General features: G+C 43.7%; 1 protein-coding gene across 1 annotated transcript; it reads left to right on the top strand.

Moving 5' to 3' along the window:
• Positions 1-1,538: 1,538 nt before the first annotated feature.
• Positions 1,539-18,576, top strand: LOC140469084 (WD repeat-containing protein 76-like). The gene is made up of 13 exons (XM_072565353.1): positions 1,539-2,051; positions 5,829-5,927; positions 6,932-6,996; positions 7,630-7,756; positions 8,613-8,702; positions 9,287-9,330; positions 9,639-9,792; positions 10,886-11,038; positions 12,574-12,692; positions 13,746-13,844; positions 14,445-14,597; positions 16,084-16,137; positions 16,922-18,576. The coding sequence occupies exons 1-13, from the start codon at positions 1,602-1,604 to the stop codon at positions 17,190-17,192; spliced, it is 1,878 nt and encodes a 625-aa protein (XP_072421454.1). The 5' UTR covers positions 1,539-1,601; the 3' UTR covers positions 17,193-18,576.
• The last annotated feature ends 378 nt before the right edge of the window (positions 18,577-18,954 follow it).

Raw genomic sequence — 18,954 nt, 5'->3', positions numbered from 1 at the left:
GAGGATGATGCATCATTGGAATTCTTTTCCACATAGGACTGTATCATTAAATAGATCAAGGCTGAGAGAGACAGCTTTATAATCATTAAGGAAATCTAGGTTTATGGTTAGATGGCAAGAAAGTGGAGTTGAGGATTATCAAATCAATCATCCAGTTAGGTTTTGTGGGTGGAGCTAAGAAATAAGAAGGGGATGATGACATTATTGGGGTTGTACTATAAGTCCCTAAATAGTCAACAGGAATTAGAGGAACAAATATGCAGGGAGTTTGGGGAGACTTGCAGTCGCAGTAGGCTTGTCATAGTAGGGGATTTTAATTTTCCTAAGAGTGGCACTGCCAGAGTGTTAAGTACATTCAGGAAAGTTTCTTTGACCTACTCTTGGAAAATAGGGCAGGACAATTGATGGAGGTGATAGTGGGGGAGCACTTTGGGATCAGCAACTATAGTTCTATTAATTTTAAAATAGTTACGGAGAGGGACAAAACTGGTCCACAGGTTCAAGTTCTAAATTGGGGCAAGGTGAATTTTGATGGAATTAGACAGGAGCTTGCAGGGATTGTTTGGAGTAGTTTGTAGGCAAAGGGACCTATGGTGATTGGGAGACCTTTAAAAATGATATGACTAGAATTCAAGGTCTATATGTTCCTTTGGGGGTGAAGGGCAAAGTTAGCAGGAATAGGGAACCCTGGATGATGAGATATTGAGGCTTTGACCAGAAAAAAGGAAGAGGCGTGGCTCCTAGGATCAAGGAAATCCCTGGCGATGATAAGGAATATGGGAGTTTACTGAAGAAGGAAATTGGGAGGGTGAAAAGGGGACATGAGATACCTTAAGGTGAATCCAAATAGGTTCTTTAAGTATATTAAAGGAAAAATGAATAACAGGAGAGGGAATAGGGCCCCTTAGCAACCAAAGTGGACATGTATGTGTAGACCCACAGGAGATGGGTGAGGTTCTCAATGAATATTTCTCCTTTGTGCTTACCATGGAGACTTGGAGAAGTTAGTGATGATATCTTGGGGACAGTCCATATTGCAGTAATAGTTAACATTATCCAAATATTTTAAATATAGAACACAACTGGGTTGTTGAAGACTGATTTATTTGTCCCACCCAGTGTAAATATCCTAAGATTATAACAGCACAGAGGGAGCTGATTACACCCATCCTCGTGTTGACTCCTATGAAGGGCTATCTGATAAGTTTCACTCCCTTTTTTTCTCCCCAAATGCTGCGCAAACCATTTCCTATCAAGTAAGTTCCATTTGAAAGTTTATTTTTAACCTACTTTCCATTGGTTTTTCAGGCAGGGTATTTCAGATTTGAGTTCTGAAGATGGCTCATTGGACTTGAAACATCAACTCTGTTTCTCTGTCCACACATACTGCCAGACCTGATGAGTTTCTCCAACAACCTCTGTTTTTTGTTTCAGATGTTCATTCGCAGTTACTTGTTTTAATGTTAGTTGCAGTGTCTGGTTGATTCGAACCGCTGTAGCTGCTCTTCAGCAGAGCGAGCTATCCCAGGGGGCGTTGCGGTTTCCAAGATGGCGGATGTGAAAGTGCCCTATCTCTGGTCGCGGGAAACGGAGGGCGGGAAATGTCACCATTTATGTCACAAATAAGCTGCAGCGCGCCCGGAAGTGGCCGCTCGGCGCCGGGGACAGCAGCGTCTTTCCCCTCAAAGGCCATGAAGCCTGGGGCTCGGGGCACGGCTCTCGGGCGGCAGCCGACAGCAGCCGGCTCGGTCAACCGAAAACGGCGGCTCGGGCCCGGAGGCGGAGGCGGAGAGACCCCGGGCCCGGAGACCCCGGGGAGGGAGACCCCGGGGAGGGGGACCCCGGGGAGGGAGACCCCGGGCCCGGAGACCCCGGGGAGGGGGACCCCGGGCCGGTCTTCAAACAGGAGGGTGCGCCAGGATGGGGCTGACCAGCGGCAAGTCCCAGCAGCTCAGGGGGACATCCCTCCTGGGCCAACAAGCCCTGCCGAGCCGGGCATGGCCCCCTCAGACTCGGATGGTTTCAGCACCGACGATGAGTTTCCTCTGTCGGTAAGGAATCAGGACAAACTGACTTTTAGTTTGTAGTTATTTATTTCTTCATCCTCTTTGCTCTTTAAGACACTTCTAGTAACCTACAAAGTGTCCTTCACTTCATTATGTAACCAGTGTCTGATATCTCACCTAAGAAGGGTCCTGAGAAAATTCATTACATAAAGGTGCTATACAAATGCAAGTTTGTTTTTATTTTGTGGGATATAGGTGAATTAATGTTACTTCTGCAATTATGCAATTCCATCTTACAAAGTAAAATGAACTCACACCAGTGTGTAATTGTTTTAGCCACGAGCTGAGTCAACAAGAATGGAAACGATGTGGAGGAAATATATAATTGTTTTTGTATTAGCTAAAACTGTATGTCAGAAGGTAGACATTATGGGCAAGTAGATAAGATGTTGTGAGGGGATGAAGTTAAGCTAGATACGCCTGTACAAACAGTAGGTATAAACATGTGCTTCCCACTTTTACAAAAACACAGGAACAAACCCCAATTAAAAGGGTCATAGGGATCAGAACGGCCTCGGGAAAGGCACAGATGAAGGGGGTAGATAATGATGAAGAAGGGATATGCCTAACAATGACCTATAACAGGGTAAGGTCAAACAGCCTTGTGAGACCAGAAATAAGCATTTTATCACAGACAAGGCCGGATAAGGCAAGAGGCAAACAGGGGTAATGGAGGCCGGTCTTAGGGAAGTGGATGATGTAAGCAGGGGAGGGAGCAATGTAAAACAATGGACATTAAATCATATAAATATTATGTATGAATTGAACCTAGTGTGTGTATGTCTTCTGCCTCTTAGACACGGGACATCACACCCACTTGCAAGTGTAAAATAAATGACACTATTGATTCAGATCTTGTCTCGGACTGAAATTATTGAAGTGTGTGAGCTTTGTTTCTCACAATTTGGACCGACTAATTGCAGGGTAGGATGCGTGGGATGAATATATAACGAGATTGTCCTACAGTTTTACCTATAGATTACTTGATGACTGCCAGGATTCTGTTCAATATGTCTTTTGACAGTGAACAGGAGGAGGGTGCTGAGGTGACTCCCAGCTCTCCTGGTCCTCAATGTTTGGTGTTTGGGCACAATGCAATCACAGAGTTAATGTGGGGGTGGTGGGATAGAGAGGGGCTTCACTGCAATCATCCTTCAGGGGAAAATGTGCCAATTTTATAGATATTTGAAGTCAACATGTTCAGGCTTATTATGAAATACTCTAATCTAGACTCTGGTTTCCTGCATCTGCAGTCCTTATTTTTACCTTATCATGAAATATGTCTGCCGGTGGTGGCACTTTATCCTGGATTTTCTAATGCAGAGGTAGAGACACCAACCACTTCACTACCTAAGCTCAGCCTTCCTCATTTGTATCCTGAGAGTTGACCACTCAACTAATTATAGAGTCATGGAAACTGACCCTTCGGTCCAACTCGTCCATGCCAACCAGGTATCCCAACCCGGTCTAGTCCCATTTTCCAAAACTTGACCCATATCCCTCTCAACCCTTCCTATTCATATACCCATCCAAATGCCTTTTAAATGTTATAATTGTAGCAGCCTCCACCACTACCTCTGGCAGCTCATTCCATACACACACCACCCTCTGCGTGAAAAAGTTACTGCAGTCTAATTAATAATTCAAACAATCTGCATAGATAGTGTCCCAAATAATCACCTCTGCCATTAGATTCTATGATTTTACTCCAATTGGGTTAGTTGAAGTAACATCAACCAAGACTTTAAACTTTCTCAAAAAAAGAACTGTGAATGCTGGAGAAACTCAGCAGGTCTGGTGACATCTGGCTTCTGGAGGAGGATCACTGGACCCGTAATGTTAACTGTGCTTTCTCTCCACAGATGCTGCCAGACCTGCTGAGTTTCTCCAGCATTTTTTGCTTTTGTTAAGGCTTTAAACTTTGTCTCATGTTTTGTTTCATTCCCATTGCACTATGGTTTTTTTGTATTGTGTGATTTGCACAGCCTTCTTTAAATATACAACTGAAGGCCCAGGTTTGACCAGTTTCCATACATAGGAAAACTGAGAGGTTAATTCATTATTGAGGGGGATGTACAGATATTTCTGCAGTGTGTCATGTCTTTCCCTTTAGAACACTGCTTTTAACTGGGAGGATCATGCTTTCCCACACCTTACCATGCTCCCTCTCCCTTAGTGACACTGAGCTGTTGCTGTTGAACACCTCCATCTGCCATGACCAGGGCCTCCAAGCCCTCCATATGTTCCTCTTCCCCACAACCCCAACAGTACCCTTCCACTGACATTCTCATTCGTTTGGCTGAACTGGTCCTCACCATTAACAATTTCTCCTTTGAAACCTCCCTCCAGACCAAAAGGGTAGCCATGGGCACCCGTATGGGCCCCAGCTATGCCTGTCTCTTTGTTGGCTACGTAGAACAGTCCATCTTCCGTAGTTACACCTGCACCACTCCTCACCTCTTCCTCTGCAACATTGATGACTGCATCACATCATGCACCCGCGAGGAGGTTGATCAGTTCATCGACTTCACCAACACATTCCACCCCGAGCTTAAATTCACCTGGACCATTTTAGACACATCCCTCCCTCCCCTTCCTCGACCCCTCCATTTCAATCAACAGTGACTGACTCAATACTGCCATCTTCAAACCTACTGACTCCCACGGCTACCTGGATTATACCTCCTCCCACCCTGTCTTCTGTAAAAATGCCATCCCATATTCCCAATTCCTCCGCCTCCACCGTATCTGCTCCCAGGAGGACCAGTTCCACCACAGAACACACCAGATGGCCGCCTCCTTTAAAGACCGTAATTTCCCCTCCCACTTGGCTGATGATTCCCTCCAACGTCTCTCATCCACTTCCCGCATCTTCTCTCAAACCCCACCCCTCCAACCTCAACGAGGGCAGAACCCCCCTGGTGCTCACCTTCCACCCCACCAACCTCCACATAAACCACATCATCTGCTGACCTTTCCGCCACCAACAAACGGACCCCACCACTGGGGATATATTTCCCTCCCCACCCCTATCTGCAAAGCTCATCCACCAATGTCATTTATTGCATCTTTTGCTCCCGATGTGGTCCCCTCTAAATTGGTGAGACAGGACGCCTGCTCGCAGACTGCTTCAGAGAATATCTCCAGGACGCCCGCACCAACCAACCCCACCACCCAATGGCTGAACACACTCCCCCTCTCACTGTGCCAAAGATATGCAGGTCCTGGGCCTCCTCCACCGCCACTCCCTCACCACCTGATGCCTGGAGGAAGAACGCCTCATCTTCCGCCTCGGAACCCTTCAACCCCAGGGCGTCAATGTGGACTTCACCAGTTTCCCCATTTTCCCCTCCCCCACCTTACCCCAGTTCCAACCCTCCAACTCGGCACTGTCCTCATGGCCTGCCCCACCTGTCCATCTTCCCACCTATCCTCACCACCCTCCCCTCTGTCCTATCACTTTTACCTCTATCTCCATCCACCTATTGCACTCTCAGCTACCTCCCCCACCCAGCCCCATTTCCCCCCCCCCCCCCCCCCATTTATCTTACTACCCCTTTGACTCACAGTCCCATTCCTGATGAAGGGCTTTTGCCTGAAGCATTGATTCTCCTGCTTCTTGGATGCTGCCTGATCTGCTGTGCTTTTCCAGCACCACTCTTGCTGTACATTGGCTGGGTTCGGAGCTTTGAAATAGTGAGTGACACTGGAATCTGTTCAGTGAGGAGTTTGTACCTTTCAATGTTATGTTTTGTGTTTTAGTTTCATCGACAATCCGAGGGGCTGTCATTGTACGAGAAGAAGCGACTGAAAAATATTCAGGAAAATGCCCGGTTCTTTGCATCTTTGAATATGCAGGAGGTAAATAACACATTGATCGCAACGGTTCAAGGGAAACAACCCTCCTCCACCACCCTCTGTCTCATTATTGCTGTTGAGCTGAGTTGGTTCTGTTCATGGTTTCGGTCCATTGAACATAAAAGTTATTGCTTTACGGGAGGTGGTTTAGCCAACACGACTGTCCAAAGCCTTGGCTGAGCGGCTGATGATTTTCACGGAACTGGAGTGATGCTGCACGCAGTCCTTCTCCTTGAAGCTGAGATTTGATGGAGTGTTCCACACCTTTAAGATTGACGTGGAGTAAATAAAGGAAACTATTTTCAGTGGGAGGAGTGTGAGTAAACCAAGGCATGAGGATTTAAGGGATTTGACTTAAAAGAAAGGCAATATGAGGAAACATTTATCTCTGAGCAGTGAACTGTTGTGATTAGGACTGCCTTGTCTGGAAAGGTGTTGGAAGCAGATTGAATAGAGACTGTCGGAAATGAATTGGATAGGAATATAAGGTACAGGAACAAACCATTCCACCTAGATATTACTTTCCTGCTCATGCTCCATTTCCCTTTGATTCCAGAATAGGAGGATTAAAGGGAACATACCGAGCAGGGCTGGGTGGAAAGAGTGAGGGAGCGGAATTAATTTGATAGGCTTATGGAAGAGTGAGATGGGCCCAGTGGCCCTCTGTGCTGGATTACTGAGTTTTTATTTAGAATCAGTCGCATCTGAGGATACTTTCAGGTCAAACATTTTTTTGCTGGGTGTTGCAGTAGGCAGGATAAAAGGAGATAATAGAATTATACTTTGTGTGTTTGACCCTGATTGAATCTCAGGCTGGGTATTGGGGATACGCCAGGCTAACGTGAATGTTGCTGTCCTTTCATGTGCAACTATTTTGAGTGTTCAGCAACCAGTCCTACTCTCTCCTAGTCTGTCTTCGACAAATTGAAACTGGTTGAAATATTTGGGAAATAAAAGTAAATGGTCTTTTGCTGATCCACAAAGGAATTTGCTGTTTTATTTTACAGACTGCTGCAAAACTCAGAGAAATCGGTAAACGACGTCAAACAAAAAGACCGAATGCATCCAAAAGGTATGATTGGTGCAATGCAATTAGAAGATCGATCAAGTTTAGTTTTGTGTTTTTGAATCATGTTACATCTGATTATCTCTACTGTGAGAGTCTAAAAGGTCTCAACATAAAGGAGGCCATTCAGTCCCTTGCGCCTGCTCTACTGTTACACAAGGTCATGGCTGTGCTGTTGCTGTATTCCTTTACAACATCCGCACCTGTTGAGAGAGTAACATTAATGTGGACATGTTGATAACTGAGCTTCTGAAAGTTCAAAGGAAACAAAATGGTTCATAGTTGCAAGAGTTTCATGATAAAACCTGGAGCTGCACAGATGATGATGATAATTGCTTGTTACAGAAGTTGTGGTGTAGTGAGGAGGTGCCACAGGAATATGTATTGGAGCTTCTAAATCAAATTGGTAGCCTGAGATTCTGAAATTGATGATTGTGCAGATGATGCTAAGCTCGGAGGGAGGCTAAATATTAGGAGCCAGTCAAGAAAATTTAAAATTAATCTGACACACCTCAGTGGCAGAAATTTCACAGGGAATGTTGATCATTGTTCTCACTTTGTTTAAGTGCATTTGTATTATCTTTATTGTCCCATCGTGTGCAACTTTATTTTAAGTTTGATTCTTTTTCTGTCTTTCAGAAAGAAACTTCAAAGCTCTGGGGTGCAGCCTATAGTTCGCCGATCGATGCGATTACTGAGATTGGACCCAACAGGCACCCCACTCCCAGAAATCCCAATAGAAATACAAAAGGAGTCGGAAGAAAGGGTGGGTCTCTCTGTTTGGGTGTCTGTGAATGCAGGATTTGTAACAAGTTCAACATTTCTTTTGCACTAGTCGGGTTTTGGCAGGGCAGAGATGAGGTTAGTGCCAGGATGATCTACCATCACAACGTAGATACACAGTAGAGGTCTCGTGGCTCTGTATCATTTGTGTACCTTAACCAGAGCCAAAGCACAAAATTCTACAGTGTGGTATTTCCAATTCTCTCACACACATGGTATTTGGGGAAACACCAGGGAGGGGGTTTAGGCACGTGTGTGTTTGAGGGAGATAGGCACAAAGCACCTGGGTGTGAGGGAGGCAGAGAGGAAGTGCATGCACATGGGGGAGAGAGCATGATGCGATTGACTGATCGACAAAAAAGAGTTCATGTGAGGAGGAGGCAGAGGGTTCCTGAGTGTCTGATAGGGAGTGGGAGCGTGTGTGTGTGTGTGTGTGTGTGTGTGTGTGTGTGAGAGGGCAGAAAGGGAGCCCATGTGCACTGACGTCACTGAATGTACACTCCCATGTGGGGCAAAGAGAGAGTGTGACACAGGGAGTGTATGTGCATGTGTGTGGGAGGAAGTATGTGTGTTTTTGAGTCGGATGCATACATGGTAAAGAAGGGGGAGAGAGAGACACACACACAGAGAACCTGTGTACGAGAGAATAATATAGATTCATTTAAGGTGAGGCCAATCACGTACATGAGGGAGAAAGGAATACAAGATAAAGCTGATGGAGCAGAATATGGGAATTCTCAATTCCAGAATAAATACTGGCACAGATTGATTGGGCTGAATGGCTGTTTGTGCCATATATTCTGTATTGGTTATGTTATTTTCTTGCTCCTCTTCCTCAGATTTCTGGGCCAGTGAAAATGGTTCAAGATGATGAAGACGACAGCAAAGAAACTCCACATCTGATGAAGATATGGCTGGAGATGAGCCAGGTATTCCATTTTATAACTGAACTGAGAGACTGAACCAAATGCCTAATTTTTATTAACGCAACATTGAGCTGTTGCATATCATACCACTGTTTAGGTGGTTCAAGGTTCTGTGTAAGACTGTGATCCTTCTGGGAGAATTCTGAAAGTTTGAGTGAGTTTTTACTTCATTTTGTAGAAAGTGATGACGCTTGTCCTTTTAAGAGACAGCTGCTTTATGTTAAATTTTGTTGGTTAAATATCTGGACAAGAGTTCTTTCCAAAGATACCTAAAAAGATCAAATTAAATTGGCCTTTGAATAGGTGTTTTTAATCCTATAGAATATGTAGCGATAAATGTTTAAATTGTGATGGTTAAAATAAATAATTTTAAGAGTTTATGAAGGCCAATTTTTTTCAGTATCTCAAACTTTGGTTAATGTTGCCTCTTGTTTCCTCCCATTCTAGCCTTCATCCCCATCAGTGCAAAATGATATTAACGTTAAGAGCTTGGTTTCAGTGTTTTGGTTAAAATAGAGAATGCAAATAATGTAAAGGAGGAGTCTGATGTAGTCCCGAGCTGAATATTTCCATCATGTTTTCCTCAGGGTGAGGTGCACACCAAAAAGAAGCAGCCAGTAGAACTGAAAACGTAAGTTTCTTTTCAGCGTGATGCTCCATCTCATTGCCTCTGCCAATCAGAATCCAGTTGTCACCCAATTAATGCTCTCCTCTCATCATATAAATATTCATTTTTCTCATTATTGGTATTCTTGCAACTTATCCCGATGGAAAGTTTTGTTAAAAGTGTGTATTTGTTTTCAGCAATATTCAAGTTCTGTGCTACCAAGCAACTCTCTTCAGTCGAGAGTTGGTTTCAATTATAAAATAAAAGCTATGTCTGTTTGTTGTTTGCTTATTTTTATAAATCACTGGCATCATCGTTGTTGCTCTGAGCAGGTACAAGTCCACTTTGCACAGGATGACCATGCAAGAAGGTTTCGTTGCTAAAGTGACACCAAGCCGGGTCGGCTCACTGGCCTTTCATCCGTCTCCGCGCAACTTCCTAGTTGCTGCTGGGAGCACTTACGGACACATCGGACTGTGGGATCTGGTCAGTGAATCAATTTTGTTATTCTGGATGTACAAAAAGACTTACTTTTTCCTTAGACCTTTCACACCTTCAGGACATCACCAAATTCTTTACGACCAGTGAGGTGTTTCTGAAGCACAGTCACTTGTAGGAAACACAGCAACAGCTCCCTTAAATGGTAAGTATTACTTTTTGAGTGATATTGCTGAGGGATTAAAATTAAGCAGGACACTGGGAGAGTTCTCCTGCTCTTTGAATAATATCAGGGTCTCTTTTCAGTCCACCTGAGAGAACATTAGTCTGTAAGAGATGTGTCTTTTATGGAATTTCCTGGTTGTTAACTGATTTTGAAACTTTAAGGGGTGACTATTATATACGAAGAGGAAGTCTCTCTTTTTGAGGAGAGATTATTCTAATCCACATTTGCTTACTACTGTCTAACTACTTTGAATTATATAGAGCTGGCCCCTTTGCCACAACTAGCCTGTGCCCTGGGAGAACTTTGAATTGAATTTGTTTCTGTGACCTTCTGCAATTTGGATTCCTGAGCAGCACCAGAATGTGTTTTAAATGGACGATGGACAGTTTCTAAAGAGTAGCAGATGTGAGTGATTCACATTTACTCAGTACTGAGGAGACTATTTTTGTTTATTTATATTTGCAGCCTGATGCTGTGTCAACTGTAGCTCATAGGGAGCACTGTCCGCTCCCGGATTCAAGTTCCACTGCAAAAACTTGGTATAGAATTGAAGCAGACAATTCATTGCAGGAGTGAGGGAGTGCTGCATTGCCCCAAGTACCGTCCTTTATGCTGAACATAAAACATTGCAGATAACTTCTCGTGTACCAGCTGCTAGTTATTCCTCCAGAAGTATCCCAAAAACAGATTATCTGATCATTGTCACACTGCTGTCTGTGGGAGCTTACTGTGCGTGAACTGTCTGCCTGTTTCCTGCTTTACAATAGTGACTGTGTTTCAGAACGGGCTACCTTGGTTGGGAAGGAATGCAGGTGGCCTGAAGTCAGGAAAGGTGCCACAGAAATGTAAGTTATTTGTTTCTTAATGATCCAACCCTGATTGCAATCTTTGCTCTTCTCTCTTTTTTTATTGTAGAGTTCCCAGGAGGGTACAGTCCATCAGTTCAAGCCTCATTGTAACACTATTAACTGTTTGCATTTTTCCCCTTCAAACTCTGCTGAGCTCCTGTCACTAAGCAACGAAGGGAGTATTCGCTGTGGAAATGTAGCTGCTGCTGTCTTTGATGAGGTAAAATGCACTAAAACTGTCTTTTTTGTGGGTTTTATGTTACCAGAAAGTATGAAATGCATTGATGGTTTTCTGTTACAAGAAAACATGTGCCTTCTCTAAATGAAGATGGTCAAAATCCTATTTTACCTAAACACCTTCTGCACTGAACCAAGAAGATAGCAAAAGGAAAATTAATTATCTAGGAACCCAAATGTTACTTTGGTTTGGAATGTTGCATCTTCTTGTATCTGGTGTTAAGGCTTGTGAGAGTTCAGAGAGGTGAGGGCGGGGGGGAGCAGAGAGAGTGTGAGCAGTCTCCTGCAATCCTCCTCCTTCCTCGATCATTCACAGGTTGTTCTACTATAACGTGCATTTTGTTAACACCGATTAACTGTCACATGATTGACGAATTGTGCACATGGTTTCAAAAGCACAAAGTTATCGTGTGATTCTGGTCCTATTAGTGTAAATGGTGCTGCTGTTACACGATTTTCTTATAACACGGGGTTGCCTGAGAATGGAACTACCGCGTTATAGCAGAACCGACTGTATTTCAGAAAAGGCAACTCATTCAGTGTGGGTGGAAGATGTGAAATGTCAGGAAAATGTCCTTTTTTGGGAGTTTATTATGCTTAAAAATATTTACTTATCCTGTAAGGAGTAACAGTACAGCACAAGATATCATTAATAGGAGCATAACATACAAAAGCAAGGTTATGTTGTACTTGGGTAAAACACTTGGTTCAGCTTTAGCTGCAGAGTTTTGTCAAGTTCCAGTTATCCTTTAGGAAGCATCTGAAAGCTCGAGAGAAAGAGAAAAAGAGAGCGAGCAGAAGAGATTCATTAGTATGGTCCCAGGGATGAAGAGTTTTGGTTACTTGTTTTAAAAAAAAAAGTTGGCGAAGTTGAAACTTTAAGAGAAAAGTAACTGAGAAGGTTTGATTGAAATACTCAACATCACAAAGTCTCCCACTTGGTAAGCAGTGAGAAATTGTTGGAAAAGCCAGAGAACATGGATTTAAGGTAATTGTCAAAAGAACCAGTTGAGACATGAGGATAAACGGTTTTCTGCAGCAAGTGGTTAGGATCTGGAATGCTCTGGTTTGAGGCTGTGGACACTCTCAGAAGAGAATTGGAATATTATCTGAAGAGGAAACAATCTCTGGTTTACAGGGGATGACTGCTGATTCCCTGAAGCATATGCACAATGGGCCGAATGGCCATCTCCTGTGTTGTAATCATTCCAATTGAGTGATTGAAATTAATAGAAGAATCTGCATCTCTCCTGAGCCATTCCTGACTCTAGCCCCCCCATCCTCCTTATTGTAGTGAACTGTAGCAGTCTCCACAGAAACTGCCTGAAGTTTATTTGGTTCTAACCCACGATTTCTGAGTTGGTTTTACCTGATTGCTCAACAATGCCTGGTCTCTGCTGATTTAATGAGACCTTTCCAATTAAAATGGTATCTGAGGAAACTGGTTTCTAATTTGATTTGGGGGCTCTGAATCTCCGGGTTTGGAGCCAGTTAATTCAACACTGAACCTGTTCCTAGGTATATACGTCTGACACGTGGGCCACGTCTTCCTTTGACTTCTTGGCTGAAGATGGTTCCACGTTGATAGTCAGTCACTGGGATGGGAATGTGGCTGTTGTTGACAGACGGACCCCCAGGTAAGTACTTGTCAGGAGAGGGGTGCTCACTTTGTAAACCCCCACATTACAACAGGTCTGTTCGGCAACAATTCAGAGCTATTTACCTTCTTTGCTTTTCAAGATGAAAACTCTTCCAACTTTTACTTTGCTTACATTGGGGGGTGTGCTGGGACTGATGATACTTTTGAGTTCCTGTTGTTTGTTGCTTTTGTGGGTTTGGTGGTTCTCTCTCTCTTCTTTTCTCTAGCCGCCTGCACTTTCCCCCCTCCCCCCACCTCCCTGAGCTGCTGCACTCTTTGTGGCAATCATTTGTATTTCTGGAACAGCAATGGTTGGGGCGGGGGGGGAGGTGGGGAGTCAGTGACCAGGTGGGGCAGGTAACAGGGCGAGTCTGCAGTTAGCACCATCACTGCTGCATTACCCGCTAACGTGGAAAAGCCTGAATGAAAGTAAAGACTGGAAACAAAAAGCAAATCACGTTATTCCACAATGACTCTCTTCCCAATTTTTAATAGATGCACCATAGAAAGTATTCTGTCAGGATGCATCACGACTTGGTATGGGAACTGTTCTGGCTAAGGAGACTACAGAGAGTTGTGAACACAGCCCAGTCCATCCATTGGCTCCGACTACACTTCCCACTGCCTCAGGAAAGCAGCCAGCATCATCACCGACCTCTCCCACCCCAGTTATACTCTTTTCCATCCTCTTCCTTTTGAGCAGAAAATACAAACATTTGAAAACACCTACCAACAGATAACACTGTCATCAGACTTACAAACTGAGTCCTTTCTCTGCACCATCTCTGTAGCTGTAACACTATATTCTGTATTCTATTTTATTGTAAGGTATGACTTGTCTGGATCGCACGCAAAACAATATTTCCACTGTATCTCAGTACGTGACAATAGTAAATCAAATCAAAACGATTTGAGTATTTTCATTTTGTTTAAAAAGCTTGTATTTAACACCAGGTGTTTTGGATTTGTTTTTGTGGTGAATGTGTACACGTACACATTACGGAATTAGCAGCAGTTTTTCTTATTTTCTTTCCTGTGCAATTTTCCACAGTACTTCAGGGGAACTGGATGCCGATCTGGGCGTAAACCATTTTCGGACTGTCGGTGTTCACCCGATGCATCGTCAGTATTTTGTTGCTGCCGGGACGCGGTAAGCTCACTCTCAACAACCTATTACTGGCGCTCCTGTTTTCTCTGCACACCTTCATTACTTACCCTTTACCGTCTAGCACACATTGTGTGGCTGCCCGCAGAATGTTCTTTGTATAACCTGGCATTCTGTTTAACAACATAATATTTTTATACCAGAGTGGAAAGAGGCACTGTCTTTTGCCCAGATAACAGGGGAGGTTAAGTTTGGCAGTCAGTTTATAAATTGAAGCTAATGTATTTTTTGTCAGGGAAGCTTATTGAGGGATGGGGGGTGGGGGAGGAGGCAATTGGATGAACGTTAAGAATCAAGTTGATCTAACTAAATGAGATGTCGAAGTTCAGGGGTGAAATTAAGAAAGACATTGACAGACAAAAAATATAGAAAAAGTTTGGAATTCTTCTCGACTCCGATTCCTCGTGAGTGTATATTCATGACTTGACTGAGTAGTGGGACGGGTTTGGGTGGTTAACCATCTCCTGGCCCAATGAATGGCAGCCTCCTGATTCTGTCATCACAGGATTTCTGCTCCCGTGTCATTTACGAATGAATTTTTGATTTCAGAGAAAGATCTGACCTCATTCCTTCTGTTTCCAACAGGTGTGCAGCTATCTATGATGTTCGGAATCTAAAAGCATCACCCAAAAAGGCTGTAGCTTCCCTGGGGATACACACAAAGAATGTAAGCTCTGCCTACTTCTCATCACTTACTGGTAATAAAGTGGTGACAACCTGCATGGATGATAGGATCAGGTAATACCAACAAACCCCAGAGTGAGTGTGACTGAATAGTTGGTACAACATTAAATTGTACAATTCAAAGAACTGAAAGCTAGAAGTAGGATTTTTAATTTGTTGGGGTCTTTCTAATGATCATCCATCCCAGATTAATCTGTCCACATTCTTTCACTCTAGTCTGCCTTGACAGGATCACCTCCCACTGGTTCATACAGTCAGAGAGAACAGACCCTTCGCTCCAACCATATATTCCAAATTAATCTAGTCCCATTTGCCAGCGTTCGGCCTCTATATCTCTCTAAAAGCTTCCTATTCATGTCCCCATCCAGATGCCTTTTCAATGCTGTAATTGTACCAGCCTCCACCACTTCCTGTATCAGCTCATTCCGTTCACACACCACCCTCTTTGTGAAAAGTTGCCCCATAACCTTGGCTATTTGCCCGATCCATGCCCCTCATGATTTTATCACCCATCACAGATCAGAATTGGAAGCAGTATTGCAAAAGTGGTCGAACCAGTATCCTGTATCGCCGCAATGTGACCTCGCAATTCCTATACTCAATGCAGTTACCGGTAAAGGCAAGCATACCAAACACCACCTTTACTATCCTGCATACCTGCAATTCCACTGTCAAGGAACCATGAACCTGATTTCCAAGATCATTTTCATTACCTGCCATTATCCTAAGCTGACGCAAGGTGGGAATCCCCGTTTTAGATACATACTGTTGCTGGTTTGAGAAACTAGGGGCTGGATGTTGAATTATTGACATTCTGTGTCACGCTTTGTGATTCTTCAGACAAACTGTGCGCTAGAACATGGAAACCTGAATAACCAATGAACTCTTTTCTATGAGGAGAGGTACTGACTGTAGATGGGTCCTTCTGTTGTCATTCTTTACAGTAAGGGTCATGAAGGTAGAATTACACAGCACGGATCTAGGGCATTCAGACCACTGGTCTGGTCCAATGTTCACGTTCCGTGTGTCTCTTTAACCATCTCCCTGTATCAATTGTGAGATTTCTTTATTCTTTGGGACGTGGGCATTAGTTTTCCTTGATCTGGCCAAACTAAAGGCAGGAAAGAGTCAGCCGCTTTGCGACAATAACCTGTTGCTTTGGGTTGTGCCTTCCCAAAAGGCCCTCAGTAAGCCAGGTGGGTTTTTACAACAATCAGTAGTTTCATGCTCACTGATTTACAGATTTATTAATTGAATTTAAATGTCACAAGTTGCTGTGGTGGGGTTTGAACCCGCGTCCTCGGAGCACTAGCTTGGTTCTCTGGGTTACTAATCCACAGCCATTACCATCCCACCAATTCTGTCTGCAGTGGATACACTGCTGTTCTCATTAACAATGGATTTACCAGGAGCCCCTGTTTTAAGGAATGCCTTTTCTGTTTGCTGGAATTAAAATACTTTCCAGTGGAGTGCCTATTTAAAGCAGTGGGCTTCGTGTTGGTTCAGATCTTTTTAATTGTCTTTAAATAATTTATTGCAGAATATTTGACACAAGTGCCATAATTCCCAAGATTCCAGTTGTGGCATCAATAATGTAAGTAAAATATTTCCAAGTAACCAATTAACTAGATGTTTTGCCGTTAGATTGTGAAGTTGAAGTGAGCCCTTTCTGAAGTTCGCCAAGTTCCTGAGATGTTTGGTCTCCTGTGGTTTACTTTTGTACACCCACTGCTGCCCAACTCAATACTGGGGTCCAGCCCTACAGCTGGGTGAGCCAGGACAGCGAGCATTACCAAACTGTTAAATTCTCCTGTCCCTTCTGGTTTTGCTCAGCTCCTTTTTGTTTGCCGTCTCTGATAGACATTATGGGTCAGGACTCAGCGATACCATCCGTGATTCCGTTTGCACTCTGTGACCAGGGAAGGCTAGTTGTCCAAAGTTCAGTTCCAGAGAGTGGGAGCTGAATATTCCTCCTGGACACTCCGATAAAGGTTTGAAAGGGCTGATGTCAGTGGACAACTGGCCAATCGCAGTAGATGAATAGATGACCCCTAATGTAGTGGTGAACACCTGAAATAGAGCTGCCACATTGTGACCACTCACTCTGATAGAACACTGAACTGTTGCTGGGTGAGGGGGGGGGTGACTGTGAGGCGGTGAGGGAGGCTGGGTGACGTAGCAGGGGTGGGTGAGGCGGGGTGAGGGTGGGTGGGTCAGGGTGAGGCGGTGGGTGGGGCGGGGTGAGGCGGTGTGAGGGCGGGTGAGGCGGTGTGAGGCGCAGACTAACAAGGACAGTTCGGCTGAGTGGCCCTTTCTGTGCTACAAATTATTTTTAATTGGACTGTTAACCTTGTTCTCTTTTCTCGGTTTTTAAACAGACATAACAATTGCACCGGGCGCTGGCTGACTAAATTCCGGGCAGTCTGGGATCCGAAAAGGGACGATTGCTTTGTTGTGGGTAGTATGGCCAGGCCAAGGCAGATCGAAGTGTTCCACTTCACAGGCTCAAAAGTGCGAGAATTCAGGGACATGGAATGGCTGGGGTCTGTCTGCTCCATAAATGTCATGCACCCGACAAGGAATGTCCTGGTTGGTGGGAACTCCAGTGGACGCCTCCATGTTTTCACAGATGGTGCACTGAGTGGGTAATAGGAGAATCCCTGCAGAGTCACCATAACATGGAAGCCAAGAGTCTTATTGGGTTATGCGCCGAATCTTGAGGGGAAAGTCCTTTAGAAATTGAGTATATTGTCTGCCCTGTTCAGTTATAAATTTTTAATTGTTATATAAACAGCTTAAGTACAAACTAGAAATTACAACAGATCTGTTGGTTTACATGATAAAGACAGATGCAGTTAGAAGACCACCTGTAGTTTTTTTGGTCTTAAAAATCCCGATTGAATAGATCAGAACAACCTTATTATCTCCTGCTGGAGAGAAGAATCATCTCATGGTAAATGAGGAAAGTGGCTGTAATAAAATTAGAACAGTATTGGACAGTATTAAAACATCATTCTGCAAATAAGAGTCAGACAGATGAGGTGTAGTTTCCATTCCTGCTAATGTCATGTCATGTCATTCTTTGGAACCTGATCAATTTGACAAATCCGACTCTAGGAGATCTGTTCGGATTGTTCAGGAATGTTTCCTGAATGCTGTTATGCTTTGAGTTTCTAAACCTATCCGAGAAAGATCGTAACCCCGTCAGATCGGGACCATCAGCTAAAATGTCCGGATTGGTGTTCACTTGTGAGAAGGCAGCCTTGATAGGTCCGTCACTATGCCCCAAGACAGTGCTTACCTGTTCAGGAATTGTTCTCTTTCTCTCCCATTGCCTCCAAAAACAAAACCACTGAAAATGAGGTCATATCTCCTTTATCCCCCAGCATTGCTGATATTATCTAACATAGCTCCATTGTAAGGTCAAATAGAGGTCTGCTCAGAAATAACAGGAACGGAGTTATTTTCTGCTGATTGTCTTGATTCTGTATTTTCAGGCAAGATTTTGTAGTAACTCATTTCATTTTGAGATTTTAATATTAGTATTTGAGTTTCCCCTCGTGTTCCTGCCATTGAAGTGATGCCATTACACTCTCTCTCTCTCACTCACTCACTCACACACTCACACACTCTCTCTCTCTCTCTCTCTCTCCCCCTCCCCTTCCTCTGGCCCAATGCTGCTGATCACTGCTTTATTCCTTAATGCCATCCCAGAGTGCTGCTCCGATTTGTGGGAGAAAATGAGAGAGACCGATCATTATTTGAGGTCTGGAAAGTGGGTTGTGGGGCATATTCTTACTGCAGAGCCCACTCATGAGAAAGCTGTGCTTATATTTTCTTCGTGGAGAGCGCTAAAAAGATTAATTTTATTTAAACTTTGTAAAGATAATGTAACTTCACCATCCCTCCAGAACGTCGGAGTGGTTTCATTTACAGGGCACAAACTTCGAGCATTCTTAGTGCAGAACTGTTGTGTATTTTTTCAGAAATCTATTAAACTATTAATCTTCAAATAAACTTACCTTTTCATATAGTTTGTGCATTATTTGAATGCCTCACCTGTAAGGTAATCTTAACTAATGTTTAGTGGTTATGTTACTAAATTAATATTCAAGAGTGAAATCTGATTATGGCAGTTTGAGGATCTGAATTCAGTAATTTTCTTTTCTCTGCTTAAAAAATAAGCAGAGGAAATCTGTAAACGGGAATCGAAATTGTTAGGTTATCAATAAAACCTCAATTCCTCAACGCTTTTCAAGTTCCTGTCCTTCCTTGCCCTTAGCTAATGCATGACTCCAGTCCCACGTTGTTGGCATTCATTGCCCAGAGCACACAAACACCTATTAACCCATCTAGCCTAATGACTTGGGAGTGAATGTACTGTAGCCAAATTTGTGGATGATTCAACAGT

The sequence above is a fragment of the Chiloscyllium punctatum genome, chromosome 48 (assembly GCF_047496795.1).
Source record: "Chiloscyllium punctatum isolate Juve2018m chromosome 48, sChiPun1.3, whole genome shotgun sequence".
Classification (NCBI taxonomy): domain Eukaryota; kingdom Metazoa; phylum Chordata; class Chondrichthyes; order Orectolobiformes; family Hemiscylliidae; genus Chiloscyllium; species Chiloscyllium punctatum.
The sequence above is the reverse complement of the archived record's forward strand: the minus strand, read 5'-3'. Positions and strand labels throughout refer to the sequence as shown.